Below are 17,561 nucleotides of genomic sequence, written 5' to 3' on the forward strand. Positions count from 1 at the left end.
AACCCACGCTGCCACGGGGAGAACATGTAAACTCCACACAGAAGGACCGCTCCGACCGGGAATCGAACCCGCGGCCCTCTTGCCGTGAGGCGACAGTGCTAGCCACTACACCACTGTGCAGCCCCTACTAGATAACAATGTAGTGAATTTCATGGCGCTGTGAAATAGTTCACATATGCTTACGGATGCAGGTAAAGCTCATCCAGCCTATGTTTGTGTTTGTCCTGCAAGACCAGGGTTACATAACCTGTGTGTGTGTGTGTGTGTGTTTATGAATCTACTGTACACATTTGTGTTTGCATGTGTAGGTGTAGGTGTGGTGTCTTTTCTTCAGTCAAAAAGCCATTACCAGAGACACGCTGTCCAGGGATAACATCTCAAATCTTTCATGTCCAACCGATCACCATCATAACACGCACACAACACACACACACACACACACACACACACACACACACACACACTCTTGATTTTACAGCTTGTTCAGTTAAGTAGGAAATCTGTCTGGCCAGTTACTGTACAGCCCGAGACCCAACTTCTCCTTCCATCCCAGACTTACCCCCTCAATTGCGGCTTGTTCAGGTTGTGTGTGTGTGTGTGTGTGTAGAGGTGTAGGAGGAAAGGGAGGTGCAGAGGAATGCAGGGTTGGGTCGGTTGGCGCGGGATGTCGGAGGGAAAAGAGGGGTCTCTGTTTTGTGTGTATGTGGAGTCTAGAGAGATTAAAGATCTGTATGTGAGTATTGATGAAGGCGTGTTTTCCTTCGGTGTTTACTCCGCTGGGGCCCGCTGCCTCCCTGACAGGAGAGGAGAGTAATGGGGGAAAAGGCGGGAAGAAGGGGTGAAATTGTATTGGATCTGGTTGCAATTAGAGAATCTTGACCTTCTATTTTATGTTTATTGTGCGGTTTGAGGCTAAATCTGATCTTAAATATATGAAAGTGAATGCTTTCAAAATAAAAAAAAATGCAGAAGTGGAAGGATGGAAGAGAAGATGGATGCGAGAAAGTGACTAGATAAGAGATAGAAAAACACAAAATGTTATGAATGATTCAGGAGCTGAACTTAGCTGAACTTAGGAATCCATGAACTGGCTTGTATACTTCAGGTTATACAGAAATGCATGCTTATGCAAAAAATGCACACACACACACACCTCCCAACGTGCAAAGCAGCGGGAACACTGTGGGCTGTGTGTGGTGGCTCTCCTTCACTTCCGCACCGTAAATGTGTGTTTGCTATACGAGGGAACGCTGGGAGAAAAGAGGAATTCATGTTGGTGTTTATTTGAGCTTTGGCAAATGGATTGGTTGGTGCATACTTTACAACAAACCCCAGCTGCTCCTGTACCCCCAGCCACACACACACACACACACACACATACACACACACACACACACACACACACACACACACACACACACACACATACTGTACACGCTCAGGTACTCGAGCACACATACAACACAGATTCTACGACTCTCTCTCACACACAAACCTGTTCATCCCAGCCATATCAAGGTGTGTTTGTCTTTCCTTGCCCTCCTTTTTAGGTCCTCCCAGAGCAGGTATTTCCCTCTCTTACCCACGCACACGCACACGCACACGCACACGCACACGCACACGCACACGCACACGCACACACATTTACACACATACACTGCCGCTATAGAGGGGGTGGTGTCTGTGGGCTGAGTGTGTGAAGCACTTGCATTGATAACCTGCAGCTCAGAGTCACTCAGTCTCACTTTGTGGCCATCTCCTCGCCTGGAACTCCCTTCGGCCGGCTCTGTCTCCTTTCTGGTTTCTCACTCTCGGACTGTGTGCGGACACGCTCAGACCCACTCGCCACCCCTCTGTCGCTGTCACCATGACGCCTACATCGCCGTTGTTCCTGCTGCTGCTCTGCCTCATAGGGGCTCAGGCCACCGTGGACCTCCGCACGGCTGCCGCTATGGGTAAGAATGATGACCTTTAACCCTAGAAGTTGTTTCTAATGCCAGTTGAGGACTCAGAGTCTTTGAAGATGAGATAGCTGACATCTAACAATGGGTTTCACTTCTTATCCTTTCAAGATATATATATATATATATATCTCCAGTGGACAGTAACGCTCATAATTGACATAACATAATTAGGTATTAAGTAATTTCTTGACTGTATACAGGTAGAGGAATAACCCTCTGGTCTAAGTTGATTGTTGTCCACAAATCAAAGGATGGTGGGATGTGTGTTTACTAGTTGCATTGCTGAAGAGTGGTATAAATTAGATAAAAAGTCAAGTATTTATTCAATTGAATCATGTTTTAAATTCAAATGAATCAGTATAATTAAAAAAGAATATTATACATGTTCAGTGTCTTTGGGAATCTATTGATTTGAAGTGATTAGTCAGTCGGAATTATAAATATAATTTAACATCATATTAAAGTGTTTTTTGTGTTGTTTGAAAGACTGCTTCAGGATGTAGCGTGTGTGTGTGTGTGTGTGTGTGTGTGTGTGTGTGTGTGTGTGTGATGTAGAAGTTAGTGGGAGAAAAAACTGAAGGGAGGGAGAGAGGTGAAGGGTGAGAAGGGAGATCAGTAACTTTAAACGGACACTGGATGTTTTAGCAATTAATTTAACAAGGCCTGAAATGCCTGTACACTCATAGAAAATCCAACACATCCTCCCTGATTCAAACAGTTTTATTATGAATATTATGACTACAAATGATCACAAAACAATTCTGTCTTATACACTCATTATGTAGCCCCATCGGGTCTTTGCAGCTGAACACGAAAAGCTTTTTCAGCAAAAATGTAGCATCAACATAATGAAAATCTGTCTTTTTCTGAGCGTTCAGCCACCTTTTTTTGCTGATTTTGTTCGGTTTTAAATCTAATAATTGTATTTCATAATTATTCATTTTATTATGTAAGAGGTCTTTTTTATATTTGTAAAGCAGGCCACTTCTCATTTGATCTTTCTCTGTCCTTCACCCTTGTTTTACTTGCCTTGCCTTCCTCCATCTCTTCCTCCACCCACATCTTTCTCCACCCCTGTTGCCTCGCTGCTTCCTGTTTTTCTGTTTCCTCCCACCTTCTCACCAGCCTCCATCCCCTTGACCCTCCCCTTTCCTCTCAATACCTCCGTTCTCCCCATGGTTCTCCCACCCTCCCTCTTTTCTCTTTTATCCATCTACATTTATGAATCATTATGTACAAGTGTTATGAAAACTATTATCATAGCAATCCATAATAATCTTTTTTCTGTCCCCTCGTCTTCATGTGTAGCGGCAGGTTTGTGCAAAACTCGTCCCACAGACATTGTGTTCATCATCGACAGCAGTCGGAGCGTTCGCCCTTCAGAGTTTGAGCAGGTCAAGGTCTTCCTGGCTAAGGTCATCGAGGGGCTGGACGTGGGACCCAACGCCACCCGTGTGGGAGTCGTCAACTATGCCAGCCGCGTCAAGAACGAGGTACAGGGCTCCGCTAGCCTTGACCAGTGCTGGACAGTTTTCATTAATTTGTCAAAGTATTTGATATTACTGACCTTGCTATTATGCAACTGTAGGTGTCTCTGAAGACACACCGCACCAAAGCCGGGCTGATTAAGGCTGTAACCAAGATCGAGCCTCTGTCCACTGGAACAATGACCGGTCTGTCCATCCAGTTTGCCATTAATGTGGCCTTCAGTGAGGCCGAGGGCGCCCGTGTCAAATCTCCTGATATCAGCAAGGTCAGACACACATTCATATGCATTATCACATGCACCTCAATGCATCCCATCATTATGATCATCATTTATTATCTAATTTCGCTCGTGGTCCTTCGCAGGTTGCCATTATTGTGACAGACGGGCGTCCCCAGGACAGCGTGAAGGATGTGGCCCAGCGTGCACGGAATGCCGGTATTGAGATTTTTGCCATCGGCGTGGGACGTGTGGACATGAGCACCCTGAAGCAGATGGCCAGTGATCCTCTGGATGACCACGTAGACTACGTTGAGAGCTACAGCGTCATCGAGAAGCTCACCAAGAAGTTCCAGGAGGCCTTCTGTGGTAAGATGGGGAGAGGAAGAGGGAAGAAGAAGTGGGAGAAGAAGAAGGAAGGAAGCATGAGGGCTTTATTGTTAAAGTTAGAGGGACAGGTGCAGTACACTGTGATTAGTCCTTAGTGATAGAAATAGGCAAAGATGGTTGAGAAGAATCACTGTCAGGGTGGGTCATCATCATTATCCTTCATCACTGTGGGGAGAGCTGCCGCCCTATACTGAGGGTAAGGTGTCAGGACTGTCATCTTTTCATTCCTACATGTTGTTCCTCAGCTCTCCCTCAACAAGATGACAGTGTATTCATTCAACCGTTCAAACTCATTAAATACTGCACGAGGGCATACAGGGCAGGAACAACCTTTAGGAACAAAATTCGCTCCTGTTCTTCAGTCAACACTTACATAACTGAGAGGCGAGACTGATCTCTTTGTAATTACGGATCCATTAGTGACAATCATTAAACCTCTGATTAGTGACGCCCCTTGGCTCTCTCAGTCTGCTGCAGTTTTGCCTGCTGCCTGCCATTCACTTTGCAGCAGCCAATCAGATGCAGATGTTTCATCCAAGGGCAGCGCTGCATGATCACAGTGTTGGACTGTTATTGGACGAGTCTGTGCCTCACATTTAGAAACAGACTAAATGGATCTTGTTTATTTGAGGCTACTCCAATCGTCTCCACCTGTTTGTTTTAAGGATCCACTGGATTCATGCTTCATCCAGACATATTCAAAACTGTTGACTGCAGGTCACAGTGGATCATTAAAAAATCAAAGCTTGATTTTCCCATTTTCAAACTGACATAGTTTCATTCTCTCCTCCTAACCCCAACCACCCCCCTCCCTCTGTGTGTGTGTGTGTGTGTGTGGGCCTCAACATATATTCTACTGTGTGTACGTGTGTGTTCTGCATGCACACACACAAACACAGTGTCGGACCTGTGTGCCACTGGAGATCATGACTGTGAGCAGGTATGCATCAGCTCCCCCGGATCATTCAAGTGTGCCTGCAAAGATGGCTTTACCCTCATGGACAATGGTCGCAGCTGCAGTGGTGAGTGTGTATTTGTGTGTCTGTGTGTGTGAGTGCGAAGGTATTTGTCAAAGCGCAGCAATTGAGCTACCAGAGTAACATGGCGTGTTGTGTGTCTGACATCACCAGCTTGTAGCAACTCAGCGACAGATGTGGTATTCCTGATCGATGGCTCCAAGAGTGTGCGTCCAGAGAACTTTGAGCTGGTTAAGAAGTGGATCAACCAGATCGTAGACAAACTGGAGGTTTCTGACAGCAAGGCTCACGTTGGACTGGTTCAGTACTCCAGCTCAGTCAGACAGGCACGTGTCTGTGTTTGCCATTTCAGTATCCACCTAATATTCAACCTCCCTCTCGTCCCCATCAATGTCATGTTTCCGTCTCCCTCTTGCAGGAGTTCCCCCTGGGCCGCTACAACAACAAGAAGGACCTGAAGGAGGCTGTGAAGAAGATGGCCTACATGGAGAGGGGAACCATGACAGGCCAGGCTCTCCGCTATCTGACAGACAACAGCTTCAGCGCCGGTCAGGGCGCCCGGCCTGGAATCACCAAGGTGGGCATTGTCTTCACTGACGGACGCAGCCAGGACTACATTGGAGAGGCCGCCAAGAAGGCCAAGCAGCACGGTGAGAGGGAGAGGATGGGTCACTTCTTAATGCATGGGTGTAGTGTAAGTAGATACAATCCAAACCATACATTTACCAGTCAGATGAGGGAAACCTGTCTGTGTTTATGTTGCAGGTTTCAAGATGTACGCTGTTGGAGTGGGCAACGCAGTGGAGGATGAGTTGAAAGAGATCGCCTCTGAGCCAACTGGAGAGCACTACTTCTACACCGCTGACTTCAAAGCTATGACCCAGATCGCCAAGAAGCTGCAGATTAACATCTGTCCAGGTCACACATGATGATTAAATACAAACATACATTTACAAGTCATTTCACTACATACTGGTACAATAACCCAGAACTTGAACTTGTGCTTTCTGTTTCTACAGAGGAGGACCCCTGTGAATGTGACTCCCTTGTAAAGTTCCAAAAGAAAGTAGAAGACGCCCTACAGGCACTAACAAAAAAATATATCCTTTACAATGGGTGAAATGGGGTGAGAATATGATGTTTGGAGGGAGGGCTATAATGTTGTTATCACATGTTATGCCATTGTCTTCATTGTTGACGTCCTTGACAAAATCTTACTAGACAGTATGTCGAAGAGGATTGCCTTGCTGGAGAACAAAATTGTCTGAGGACTCACATCCCTCTCTCTCCTATACATCCGCACACCCACGTACACACACAAACACAAACACCTTTTACTTACGGAAAATACGGAAGAGGAACCCATGTGAGTGTGAACCCTGACCTCTGCTTATAGCCTGAGCTCTACCACCTCTGCCCCCCCCCACCCCCCCTCCCCTCTCGGCATTACCTCTTCCACCCTTGGGTCTCCTGGGACACAAAGCGCCGGTTGCCATGGGGACCACGCCTTTGTGTGTGCTCCGAAGGTCATGCTCCATAGCCAGCCTGTGTGTTTGTTAATAAAAGTCTTCCCTCATAGGGAAACGGTGACGGTACACTGAAGGGTTTTTCTTCTTTGCTGCCACAATGTTGAATTTCCCAAAACTGCATAGAGTCTGTGTCTTGTCATGTCGAACCGAGCAGCGTGTCAACCTCACTTGTTTGTCTGTTTCTATCTGACACTGTCATCTTTCGCTCTTTTCCCTTAGCCCCACACATATCTAATACCATATATGGTATATAATATATATATATATATATATATATATATATACATATATATACAAGTAAATTAATATAAGAAATATGTCTGATAATAAGGGTACACCATTGATGTTTTTTTATTTTCCTAAATAAAGGTGATTCAGGAAGTACATCATATAAATTGTGAAACTATTGTATGTCCACACAGAAACAAACCAATTCTTACTTTAACAGTTTGAGTTATTTAAATATGCATAAGTATACAAAGCACATTGAATATTCTTATGGCCCCAACATGTGTGCTCAGAGGACCACAAGGGTACAGGTGTTCCCATCCAAATGGAGGTCTGGTCTGAATTGTCAAAGATTTCCATAACGGCAGTCTTATAACTTTATATAAGTTTTTTTAAGTACTAAAATGATTCCCTGATGGCAGTGATCAGGACCAAATCAAAGTAGGTTCTCTGTCAATAAAACGTAAACAGGAAATGTGCTGCTTTTCAGTTTAATTTGATAAAATGGAGGATGGAGCAAATGCATGGTTCTGGTAAGTTTGATGATTTTGATCTGTCATCTATGTTGACATGTTATAGACTACATAATTAATAGATTCATAAATAGAATAATGGGCAATATACGGTTGCTACAGTCAGGTACATTAGTAATATTGTAGCGACTGGATCAGGAAAGCACGAGACGTTATCTTGCTTATTGCCGTTTATTCGGGGACAGTACACATTTCAATCGGGGTTGGCGGTTCAATCCCCGCCCTAGTCGATGTGTCCTTGAGCGAGACACTTAACCCTGAATTGTTCCCTGTAGCTGTGTCTACAGTGTATGAATATACATGATTGTAAGTAGCTTTGGTTAATAGCGTCAGCTAAATGACATGTAATGTAATGTACTCCAGACTTAACCGTCTGCTCTCCGGTCATAGACTCACTCTCACCAGCGATTAACACAAACAACAACATCCCCCTTCACTCGCTCTGCCAATCCCGAGTAAATTAATGTGTCCCACCCACCCCCATAGGTAGCTAGGATGATTGACAGGTTTCACAGCTACACAGAGGTCATGAGACCTTCACTGACCTCCTGAACTCAGTAATTGCCATAACCAATCTTCTTATCTAGAACAACTTCTTCCTGTAAACACAATATCACGTTATAACATAACAGGTTAACATTACATGTCACTCAGCCCGTTACAATATGAACAGGTTTTTATATTGAATTATTATTTTTATTTTAGTATATATTGTTTACAAATATTAGAAGTGTAAGTGAAAGTTAAATGGTTCAGAAACGGTAAACATTGTTCTGTAATTGTTTTGAGAAGTATCCATGCACCCTGAAGTGCAGTTTTTCACGACGTCACAATGACGTTGCACAAGAGGAGAAAAAGCTGAACAGCTGAACGAAACCAGCGAGTGAAGACGCGAATTGCTTTTACTTTTTTTGGGTGCTTCATGAAAGCTGATTTTAAAGTTGAAGTTATGCTCTAGTCTGCGATTCTAACCACAAACCACATAGCTAGTATTTAGTAGTATAGTAGTGTTTATAGTATTATCGAGCCATCGCTTAACGCTGCTACTCAGTTTAACAGCAGCGAGGCTAGCTTTGCGGTCTCCCCCCGGTCCCGGTAACCGGGGAGAGAGCGGTGAGGAAGGGCAGCCGGCTTCAGTGATTAGTGCAACAGAAGACCGAGCAGTTGGCTGACAAACGGACACAGTTAGGCTTCCGGCAATTAGGAAACTGAACGGCTGCGTCCACCTAACGTTAACGGTGAGGTTAGCTAGCCGCAAGCTAGCAGGAGCTCGACCTAGGTGCGTCAGGAGTCGCCCCTCGAGGTGTTTTGGGACCAGAACAACGGATGGCAAGCTTTACCTGCCAGGCTAACGGAGATAACGCACCGGGTCGAGGCTCCGGTTCTGACATGTCCCGTCGACACCGGTACGAGTCGGAGTCCGACGTCGGTCTGACTGTCAAAAGCTTAGCACAGCTGTGCAGCAGGGACGAAGAGGAGCGAGCAGCGTCTCTGGAGGAGCTCAGTCAAGGGGTGCTGGCGTGTTTGGGACCGGACCGGCGCGGTTCGGCCCAGCTAAGTAGACAAACACTTTTACATCTGCTTCGACTGTCCCGGTCGTGTCCGCTGCAGGAGGTTCGGGAGAGAGCAACCGAGCTGCTGCGGACCGCACAGGTAATGTTTGGACGGTGCTCCATAGTAGCTATATCATCTTCATAACGTCATTATGAAGCACTCATGTTATTGCTTTAGCTGCTTATTATCAAATTCCAAGAACAACACGTAAATTATTTATTAACAGTCGCGATAACGTTGAAGCTGATCAGTTATTAGCTGATTACCACTGTCTATCATACTATTTCATCAGTAGTTGAACCGTACGAGGTGACGCAACGCTCGGCTGTGGTGTGCACACACCAGCGGGCCGGACACGCCCCCTCCCGGTGTCCTGAATAACTCACCACACAAACACCCCGAGCTTCGGCTCGCTGCAGATTCTAGGAATATGGGTCCGATGCGTCCAGCTTTACTCTTAAAGCTGGGTTGGACGCATTTTCAGCTTATTTGTCGTCTCTGTTTGAGATAACAAGGCGGGACGTTTTGCCGGCCTTCTGATGACGTCTGTGAGTTGAATGCACGAATTGGTTACATATTTCATCGGCTGCGAGTTATGAAACGGGCTCTCCAGTTACAGTCCAGCTGCTACAGTCTAAGTCACGTCTAGTCAAGTTCAAGGGGGTTGAAGCTGTATGCCGATTTCTCATTTATCTTCAAATATATTATCGATAACATCAGTATTATTTATATATTCAGAAGAGTTTTATCAGGATTTATCAATTGTGAGTTTTCTCCCTAATTTCAGCTTCTCAGTTGTGAAACGTTGCTGCTTTTCTTTGTCATTGTGAACACAATAGCTTCACATCTTGAACTGTTTATCAGACAAAACAAGTAATTTGATGACATTATTATGGGTTTTGGAAAACTACAACAAGCTTTATGTAATATTTTCAGACATTTAATACAGTAGATCAAATGATTTATTGAGAAAATACTTGCAAGGTTATTCAGAAATGAAATTAGATATTAATTCACTGTGTAATTTACCTGACTCTCTGTGTCTTCCTGCTTAGGAACAAGGAGTTGAAGTCCCCCGGGCGCTGGCATCAGGCCCAAGTGCCTTTATTCCTGCAAAAGAGGTGTGTATGGCTTGGATATAAAAGTACATCCATTTACCCCATTATTAAAGGTATCAACTTAATTTTTTTAGCATATATAAGGGATGCAGTTTCACAAGTAGATTCCTGGGTGTTACAGAGCTGGCCTCCATGTCTTATCCAAAGACTTCATGTCATCAAGAGAAACAGTAGCACACATATTGCAAAAGCTGAGGACTCAAAATGCTACTTTATTATGTGACTCACTCCAAGTTTTCCACTAGAGAAAGTGGAAATGTTGTATCAGCTTTCAAAGGCTGTTTGTTTCCAGGTGTAAGAGAAACAATTTTAAGCGAATCCTTGGTAATGTGTCCTCAAGCATTGTAAAAATGTCAATTTTAAACATGTATTTTGTCTTGCTCTTTCTCTTTAGATTTTGAAAGAAGTGCCGGACCAGGACATCCTCATCGAATCGTTCCTTTCATTGGGCCACGTGGACCACACCACCATGGTGATGGCAATGCACCCTGCCTACCTCAGCTGCTTCCTGAGGACCCAACATGCTTTGTTGGAGATGGACGGCCCCTTGCCCCGTCACTGGATACATTACATTGTTGTTATGGTAAGTTAACCACGGTATACGATTGTAGTGACAGCTATCAGAGCTTTCAGATCAATGCCAGTGACTGCAATAAGGTCTTCATGTACTCTCCTGCATGTAAATCTTTCCCCATATCTTAAACGGACACAATAAAAAGCACTACAAATAAAGATCCTCAAAATGCTTGCATCACATCAGACCGAATTGTCAACTCGTTACACCCGACTCACACTGGGTGGATTTAAAGGTCTGGTCTGGTGACTATTTTGCAATCAACTGAATATAAAGTAGAGTCAGCAGTTTCCTGAGCATACCATGCAAGGACAGTGTGTCTGTTGTCATTGTCATCAGCTTGAAGTTCATGTTGTTTGATATCTTACTCAAGTTTCTCGGTTGTCCTTGTACCAACAATTGTATATAAAAAATAAAAATCTTAAAAAAAAAATTATTTATCAATTTCAGGACCTTATCCAACAAAGAATTTTAGTTAAGACACAATTGTGTGTTCTTCACCATAATTTATCACTCTTCGTGAAAATACTGAGCTTGGCAAAATCTCTGATATTAGTACATTTTATTTTATAAGTGCATTAATGAAGGGAAAAGTGTAAATTAAATTAAATTAATTTTGTATAGCCCACAAACAGATTTGCCTCAGAGGACTTTACAATCTGTACACATACACCATCCTCTGTCCCAGGACCCTGACATTCGTACAGAAACTCCAAATAACTACAACATTCACAAGGAGAAAAAGAAGAAGAAACCTTAGTGAGAGCAACAGAGGAGGATGACAGAAGTGCACTATATGTCACGTGTATAGAATAAACAATACATTTAATCTATATTATTTTAATTATTCATATAGTGAGTAGTAAGCAGAATAATAATAACAGCAAGTGGATATGATATAATGGTAATAGTAATGTGACTAATAATAATGATAGTAGCAGTTGGTGTCAGCAGGGCCACGGCAGGAAGCCCGACCATAGTCCAGGTACAATCATGATCCATGGAAACCTGTGAGGTGAGAATGCACAGGACTCTGGGGAAGAAGCAAAGTTAGTAATGTGCATTAGTGGGATATGAATTCATACAAACGGAGAGAGAAGAGGAGAGAGGAGCTCGGTGTCTCCGAGGAAGCCGCCCAGACGTCTAGGCCTATAGCAGCATATCTAGGGGCGGGACCAGGGCAAACCTGATTCGCCTGATGATGAGGATCTGTGGTACATGGCCTGTGAGTAAAGACATATTGATCCTATGTAGAAAAGAGGTGCTAACTATCTGTAAGCAGCCTAGTCTGGATAGGGTCTAAGAGACAGATAGATGTAGAAATTGTTGAAGTCCATTGGTGAAGGCTATGTTTTACAGATGTTTCTAAGTTTACTGTGTTTGAGGATAGATCGGTGCTGGTTGAGGGCAGTATTCTCTAATAGTTAGAATCTTATCATTAAAGAAGTTCATGAAGTCATTACTACTGAGGTCTATAGGAATACACTCTATCTGCCTGGCTACAGTGCTGAAGAGAAACCTGGGGTTGTTCTAATTTTTCTCTAATAATTATGAGTAATAGGCTCCTCTGACATTACGGAGGGACTTCCTGTATGTTTTAAGACTATCACGCCAAACTAACCGAGGTTCTTCCATAATGGTGAAAGCCATATACTTTTCAAGTTTTCCCGATGTTTACGGGTCTAAGGGTTATACAATGGGGCGAACTTCCTTTTTTTAATTGTCTTCCTTTTTAGAGGGGCAGTAAAGTCTAGTGTCATTCTCAGTGAGCCTATCGACAAGATTATCAATCTGGGACAGACAAAAGTTAGCATAGTCCTCTGGTATTGAATATTGAATTAAATGCAGATGGAATTGCTTCTTTAAATTCAGCTAAAACACTATCAGACAGACATTTATTGTAGAAACTTGGTCAACAAAACAAAACAATATAGAGTCCATAATGGGATGCATGTCCTGCATATTGATTCACTGATTGGTACATTGTTCTGCACGGTTGCTCTGCTCGCCTCTTAATTTATATTTCCTCATATATGTTTCTCCCACGTAACAACAGATATAAAAATATTATTACATTACATTACATTTCATTTAGCTGATGCTTTTATCCAAAGCGACTTACAATCATGTTACATTCATACACTGTAGACACAGCTACAGGGAACAACTCAGGGTTAAGTGTCTTGCTCAAGGACACATCGACTAGGGCGGGGATTGAACCACCAACCCCCTGATTGAAAGACGGACCTGCTAACCACTGACCCACAGTCGCCCCATTATGTTAATTGTTATTCTTATTGTTTCTTAAAAGTAAACGATTTGATCTGCTCTAGATCTATATATGCACAATCAACATTTTGGACTAAGTAAATACAAATGAATCCAAGTAATATTAGTACACATTAATTTTTTTCTTTACTTTAAGCAGATGATATTATTATTAATATTATTATTGTTAGATTTTCCATCATGGTGGAGTTAAATCCTGGAAGCTGCAAATCATAACCGCAAAACGTGTTCTGATCTATATTCATAGGCCTATGAGTAGACATTTTAGTGGTACTGACCATGGGTTAGTCTTGTATTTATTCTATATTAATTTATTTATAGGTCTAATGAGGTAGCTATGAAAACCGGTATAAAAGCCTGTAATTAGGTGCAGAGAGTATCCGTTTCATGTTTAGGGAGATATTGCTTGACTCACAGTTTAGACATTCAAAGTAATGTCAAACTCCCCCGCTATTATTTTTTATTTTTGTGACCAAGTCATGTGTGCCAAATTGTTTTTATGATTTCATTCTTTTATCTTAATGTAATTCTGAATTAATTGTATTATACTAATATTGCTGTTTCCACTGAGGCCCACTTACAGTCTGTTCTGCTGTAGTGACCAGTGAATGAATGCATTCACACTGAGTCATGTGCTGAAGCGGACCTTTTACTGAAGTGGTATAACTATACTATAACTAACTTCCAACGGAAGTGAAGAAAACATCTGCAGTGAATACAATTAATATAGTTAAGTTTGAGCTATACGTGCCAGTAGCGGTAATCTGACTCAACGGATGTAGACTTTGAACTAAACTTGAACCAGATATTTATATGTGATGTCTTTTTGATGTTTCATACAGGTTATTGCCTCATTAATGTTTCTGTGCTCATTACATTATTGGCTGAAATTGAGATCTCTGAAAACTGACTGATATTACTGATATATCAATGAATAGTTGTAGATACATTTACAGATACTACAGTGGTTTAAGTTAACTATTGCACAAAAACGCACAATTTGAAAGCAATAGAAAAGTCAGGAAACAAGATAAATCAGGATAAGTTAAATTATCTTTTCCAAAGAGGAAGATGACAGATGCAAAATGGACTTGGCAGGTCCTTCCCTGCTTGAGGGTTTTTCAGCTCCTGTATCCTAGTGAGCCACTAACAGGGTCTGCCAAGAGACTGATCCTCACATAAACATTTAATGACGCTCATCGCTCAGATATTCATCACATTAGCTGCCCTTTCACTTCAGACATGCCATGTCATTAGACTCAAAATGATCTATTTGTGGAGAAATGTAGTTGTGTTGCTTTAACCTCTGAGCCCTTTTTATATTTATGAGCATGGGCAGTTCTTATGCATTATGACATTGGTATACGCAGACCAGTGATTTAAGCTTTGCTTCTAATGGATGGGGTGATTATGTTTCACAGGCTGCGGCTCGACATCACTGCTTGTACCTGGTGCAGCAGCACAGCGCCGGCTTCCTCGACGCTGGAGGGGAGGAGAGCTGGCTGAGCGGCCTCAAGCATGCTTCCACCAAACTCCAGAGCCTGCAAACCCTCAACAAACTGCTAGCGCACAGACCCTGGCTCATCACGCAGCAGCACATCCAGGTCAGAGACAACACTCGAAGGTTCAATGTTTCTTTATTGTGCCGAAATGTTGCAGCCAAGATTCATACAAAACAGTTTTAGTCTCCTCTGTATTCGGTGGTCATAACTAAACAACAGGAAGTCTCTGCGCTCCGTCAAAAAATCTAATTTGATCATATTTACTGAAAAAATATATTGTAAATTTAACTCTTGTCACTTTATCAGAATTAACCCAATTCCCAAGGTCTCGTGCAAGTTTCGAGGGCTTCATATCGACACTCTCTTTACGCAGTCTGCCATGTTGCACCGCCATGTCTTTCACAGTAGCCTGCCGTCTTTCTCAGTCACGCTTGTGGAACTGTGGTAACGTGAACTGTAGAGCACAAAACTCTGGTGCCACCGCCTGGTTTCCATGTGCAGCTGAGGCTGACATAAATGTCCTTAGTTTTTCAGGTATTTGGTTGTGAACCAAAGTATGAGACAAATCAAATTTTGCAAGCAAATTAATTCCAACGCTTGCCCCTCTACCCATCAGGAGCTGGTGTCACCCGGAGCAGAGCCTCGCTGGTCATTGGCTGAACTCATACACACTGTGATCCTGATGGCACACGCTCACTCACTCTGCTCTTTTGGGTGGGGATGCGGCTTAAACCCTGAACCCAACCACATCGGAGGTTATACTTTCCAACCTCCATCACCCAATCACCTTCCTCGAAGCCCCCACAGCCCTCAAAGCCCTCGTAGCCCCGCTCACGAGGATGGCAGGCAAGAGGTGAGTCAAACAGTCATTTTATACCACAGGTCTTGCATCGGTTTTGTAACAGTAGAAGATCATTACATATTGTTGATGTGCTCTCTCTACTCCAGTTGGGTGACGGGGCGATGGAGGTGGAGGTGTTGATGCAGAGGATGGTGGAGCTGCAGCAGCAGGAGGAAGAATGCACACAGGAGGAGATGGTTACTCGCTTTGAAAGGGAGAGGAGCGAGAGCATACCAACCAGTAAATACATATGTGTTCATCCCATGCGTCATTCACATTGTTTGATGTTTGTTCACTCACTTTTTCCTTCTTTGTCGTGTTTGTCCAGCGGTTGTGCGAGAAGCACCACCTGATCTGGTGCTGCGTCTGGTGGAGGATCCACAGTTCAGGTACGAGGACTTTGCCCCTAAAGGAGAGCAGTCGCCACCCACCATGAGAGCTCAGGTAGTGTGTTCAAGTTTAGGTCACAACATACATTCCCAATGTGTACACTATACAGTGCCTCTTGATTGTTTGTGCATAGACCGCTGTTACTTGATGTTGGCGTCTGATGTGCGCAGGACTATTCATGGGAGGACCACGGCTTCTCTCTGGTCAACAGACTACTGCCAGACATGGGCCAGCTCCTGGATGAAAAATTCCAGGTACCCTCACCTTTAACCTTGTAGAAGTTAAGGTTACAATCGGCGTTCATTCCATGGACAAACGACTCGGCTGTAGTGAAAGTGATTTATCATTACACCAGGGTGGACACGCTAATTTGTGCTCCTTTTCCGGTGCTTTCTTTGTCTTCGTACATCCTTTACGGTCCACCAAAGAGATCAGCAGCACACACTGGGAAATTATTATGACCAAATTAAGTAGAATGTGGGAAAAAAATAAATAAAAAATCAACCAGAATTTGGCTGCGGAACAGATATATATCATCAAATAACGGGCCGGGGGTGCTTTGGTGTTCTTTGTGGAGAAACAACTACAATCGATTAGTTGATAAAATTGTGTTGGTCAACTAAGAATTTCTTTAGTTAAGGACAACCCTAAATATTGTTGAAATTATATGGAAATGTAACCCTTTTTATTTGATTGACGTCTAGGTATAACAGATTTCATAAACTGGACCTCTTTGAATTTTTATTGAATACCCATGCTATGTGTATATATAGATTAATTTATCAGATTGATTGAGCATATTATATTGAGATTTACCGATATTTTTGCAGGTTGTGAGCAACTTGACCTACCACAGGATGGCCATGCATGAAGATGTGGACACTCACACTCTGAGAAAAGCTCTGTGGAACTACATCCACTGCCTTTACGGCATACGGTCAGTGCTCTTAGAAATCATGTGGTCAACAAAGTTTTTATTTTTTAGTCTCTGCTGTGTCTTATATGTATTTGATTGTGTTTGTACAGATACGATGATTACGACTACGGCAGCGTGAACGTGCTGTTGGAGCGCTCGCTGAAGGTGTTTGTTAAAACCATGGCCTGTCACCCCGAACAGACCACGGCTCGCGTTTATCACGCATTCTGGAGACGCTTCAGACACTCCGAAAAGGTACAACGTTTTCAAACACGCACCTGACCCGGCCTCCTCAGCCACAATCAAGAAATCATTTGACATTTTAACACAACATCTCTCTTTGGTACCTTCTCAACAAAGAATGAATCATTTGACATTTCAGCGTGGCCTCTTTCTTTCTTCCTTTTTGAGAAGGAGTATATCATCTAATAACCTGAAGGTAATGACAGTTTTTTTTGTTTTTGTATTACAGGTTCATGCAAACCTGATAGTGATGGAAGCCCGGCTACAAGCTGCCCTTCTTTATACCTTACGAGCCATCACACACTACATGAGATGACACACTCACTCGCACACGTTTTTGCAAATGCTGAGCCAGCTGTGACGTACGACAACCCAAAGCAGAACACAACATGGACACACACGCACACACACACACACACACACACACACACACACACACACACACACACACACACACACACACACACACACACACACACACACACACACTACAGTGAATAATTGTTAATGCATATCCCCAGTTTCAATGTTAATGGATGATGCTGCTTTGCGAACTGGGATATCTGATATTTAAAACGTGTTACTTATTTGCACTGAAATGAATCGAGTTTTGTTTCCCCCAGTTGAGCCTCAGGTGTTGCTGTGAATATCTTGCACAGGCCAATAATCTGTCACCCACAGATACCAGCTGTTTACCCCACTATGACTACTCGTGCCTCTGTTTGTAGCACACAGAGACTGAGATGCAAACAAAAACAAATAACTTGTATTTTTATACACAATAAAAAGTGACTTTATCAAAATGTAA

At 43.2% G+C, this 17,561-nt stretch overlaps 2 protein-coding genes across 4 annotated transcripts; both read left to right on the plus strand.

Annotated features, from left to right (window-relative positions):
- Positions 1 to 1,799: 1,799 nt before the first annotated feature.
- On the plus strand, positions 1,800 to 6,430 carry matn1 (matrilin 1). Its single transcript, XM_034545190.1, has 10 exons — positions 1,800 to 1,955; positions 3,273 to 3,457; positions 3,553 to 3,717; positions 3,816 to 4,038; positions 4,959 to 5,081; positions 5,190 to 5,362; positions 5,455 to 5,686; positions 5,802 to 5,954; positions 6,056 to 6,136; positions 6,255 to 6,430. The coding sequence occupies exons 1-10, from the start codon at positions 1,868 to 1,870 to the stop codon at positions 6,302 to 6,304; spliced, it is 1,473 nt and encodes a 490-aa protein (XP_034401081.1). The 5' UTR covers positions 1,800 to 1,867; the 3' UTR covers positions 6,305 to 6,430.
- Positions 6,431 to 8,112: 1,682 nt separating this feature from the next.
- sesn2 (sestrin 2) lies at positions 8,113 to 17,561 on the plus strand. Of its 3 annotated transcripts, none has more exons than XM_034545187.1 (11): positions 8,113 to 8,979; positions 9,936 to 10,001; positions 10,393 to 10,581; positions 14,283 to 14,465; positions 14,980 to 15,216; positions 15,312 to 15,444; positions 15,533 to 15,648; positions 15,765 to 15,848; positions 16,425 to 16,531; positions 16,621 to 16,765; positions 16,983 to 17,561. In XM_034545187.1, the coding sequence occupies exons 1-11, from the start codon at positions 8,653 to 8,655 to the stop codon at positions 17,067 to 17,069; spliced, it is 1,674 nt and encodes a 557-aa protein (XP_034401078.1). In that variant the 5' UTR covers positions 8,113 to 8,652; the 3' UTR covers positions 17,070 to 17,561. The 3 variants fall into 3 exon arrangements, with proteins under 3 accessions (XP_034401078.1, XP_034401080.1, XP_034401079.1); XM_034545189.1 differs by lacking the exon at positions 8,113 to 8,979 and adding an exon at positions 8,990 to 9,428; XM_034545188.1 differs by lacking the exon at positions 8,113 to 8,979 and adding an exon at positions 9,435 to 9,644.

This window comes from Cyclopterus lumpus, chromosome 11 (assembly GCF_009769545.1).
Source record: "Cyclopterus lumpus isolate fCycLum1 chromosome 11, fCycLum1.pri, whole genome shotgun sequence".
Lineage (NCBI taxonomy): Eukaryota > Metazoa > Chordata > Actinopteri > Perciformes > Cyclopteridae > Cyclopterus > Cyclopterus lumpus.

What these genes read in the sequence shown, in the direction of transcription:
- matn1 (XM_034545190.1), top strand. Translation starts at nt 1,868, where the DNA reads ATGACGCCTACATCGCCGTTGTTCCTGCTGCTGCTCTGCCTCATAGGG. An exon ending in CCGCACGGCTGCCGCTATGG is followed by an intron (nt 1,956 to 3,272) that starts GTAAGAATGATG and finishes CTTCATGTGTAG; the next exon opens with CGGCAGGTTTGTGCAAAACT. An exon ending in ACTCCAGCTCAGTCAGACAG is followed by an intron (nt 5,363 to 5,454) that starts GCACGTGTCTGT and finishes TCCCTCTTGCAG; the next exon opens with GAGTTCCCCCTGGGCCGCTA.
- sesn2 (XM_034545187.1), top strand. Translation starts at nt 8,653, where the DNA reads ATGGCAAGCTTTACCTGCCAGGCTAACGGAGATAACGCACCGGGTCGA. An exon ending in CCTTTATTCCTGCAAAAGAG is followed by an intron (nt 10,002 to 10,392) that starts GTGTGTATGGCT and finishes CTTTCTCTTTAG; the next exon opens with ATTTTGAAAGAAGTGCCGGA. An exon ending in CACCCACCATGAGAGCTCAG is followed by an intron (nt 15,649 to 15,764) that starts GTAGTGTGTTCA and finishes TGATGTGCGCAG; the next exon opens with GACTATTCATGGGAGGACCA.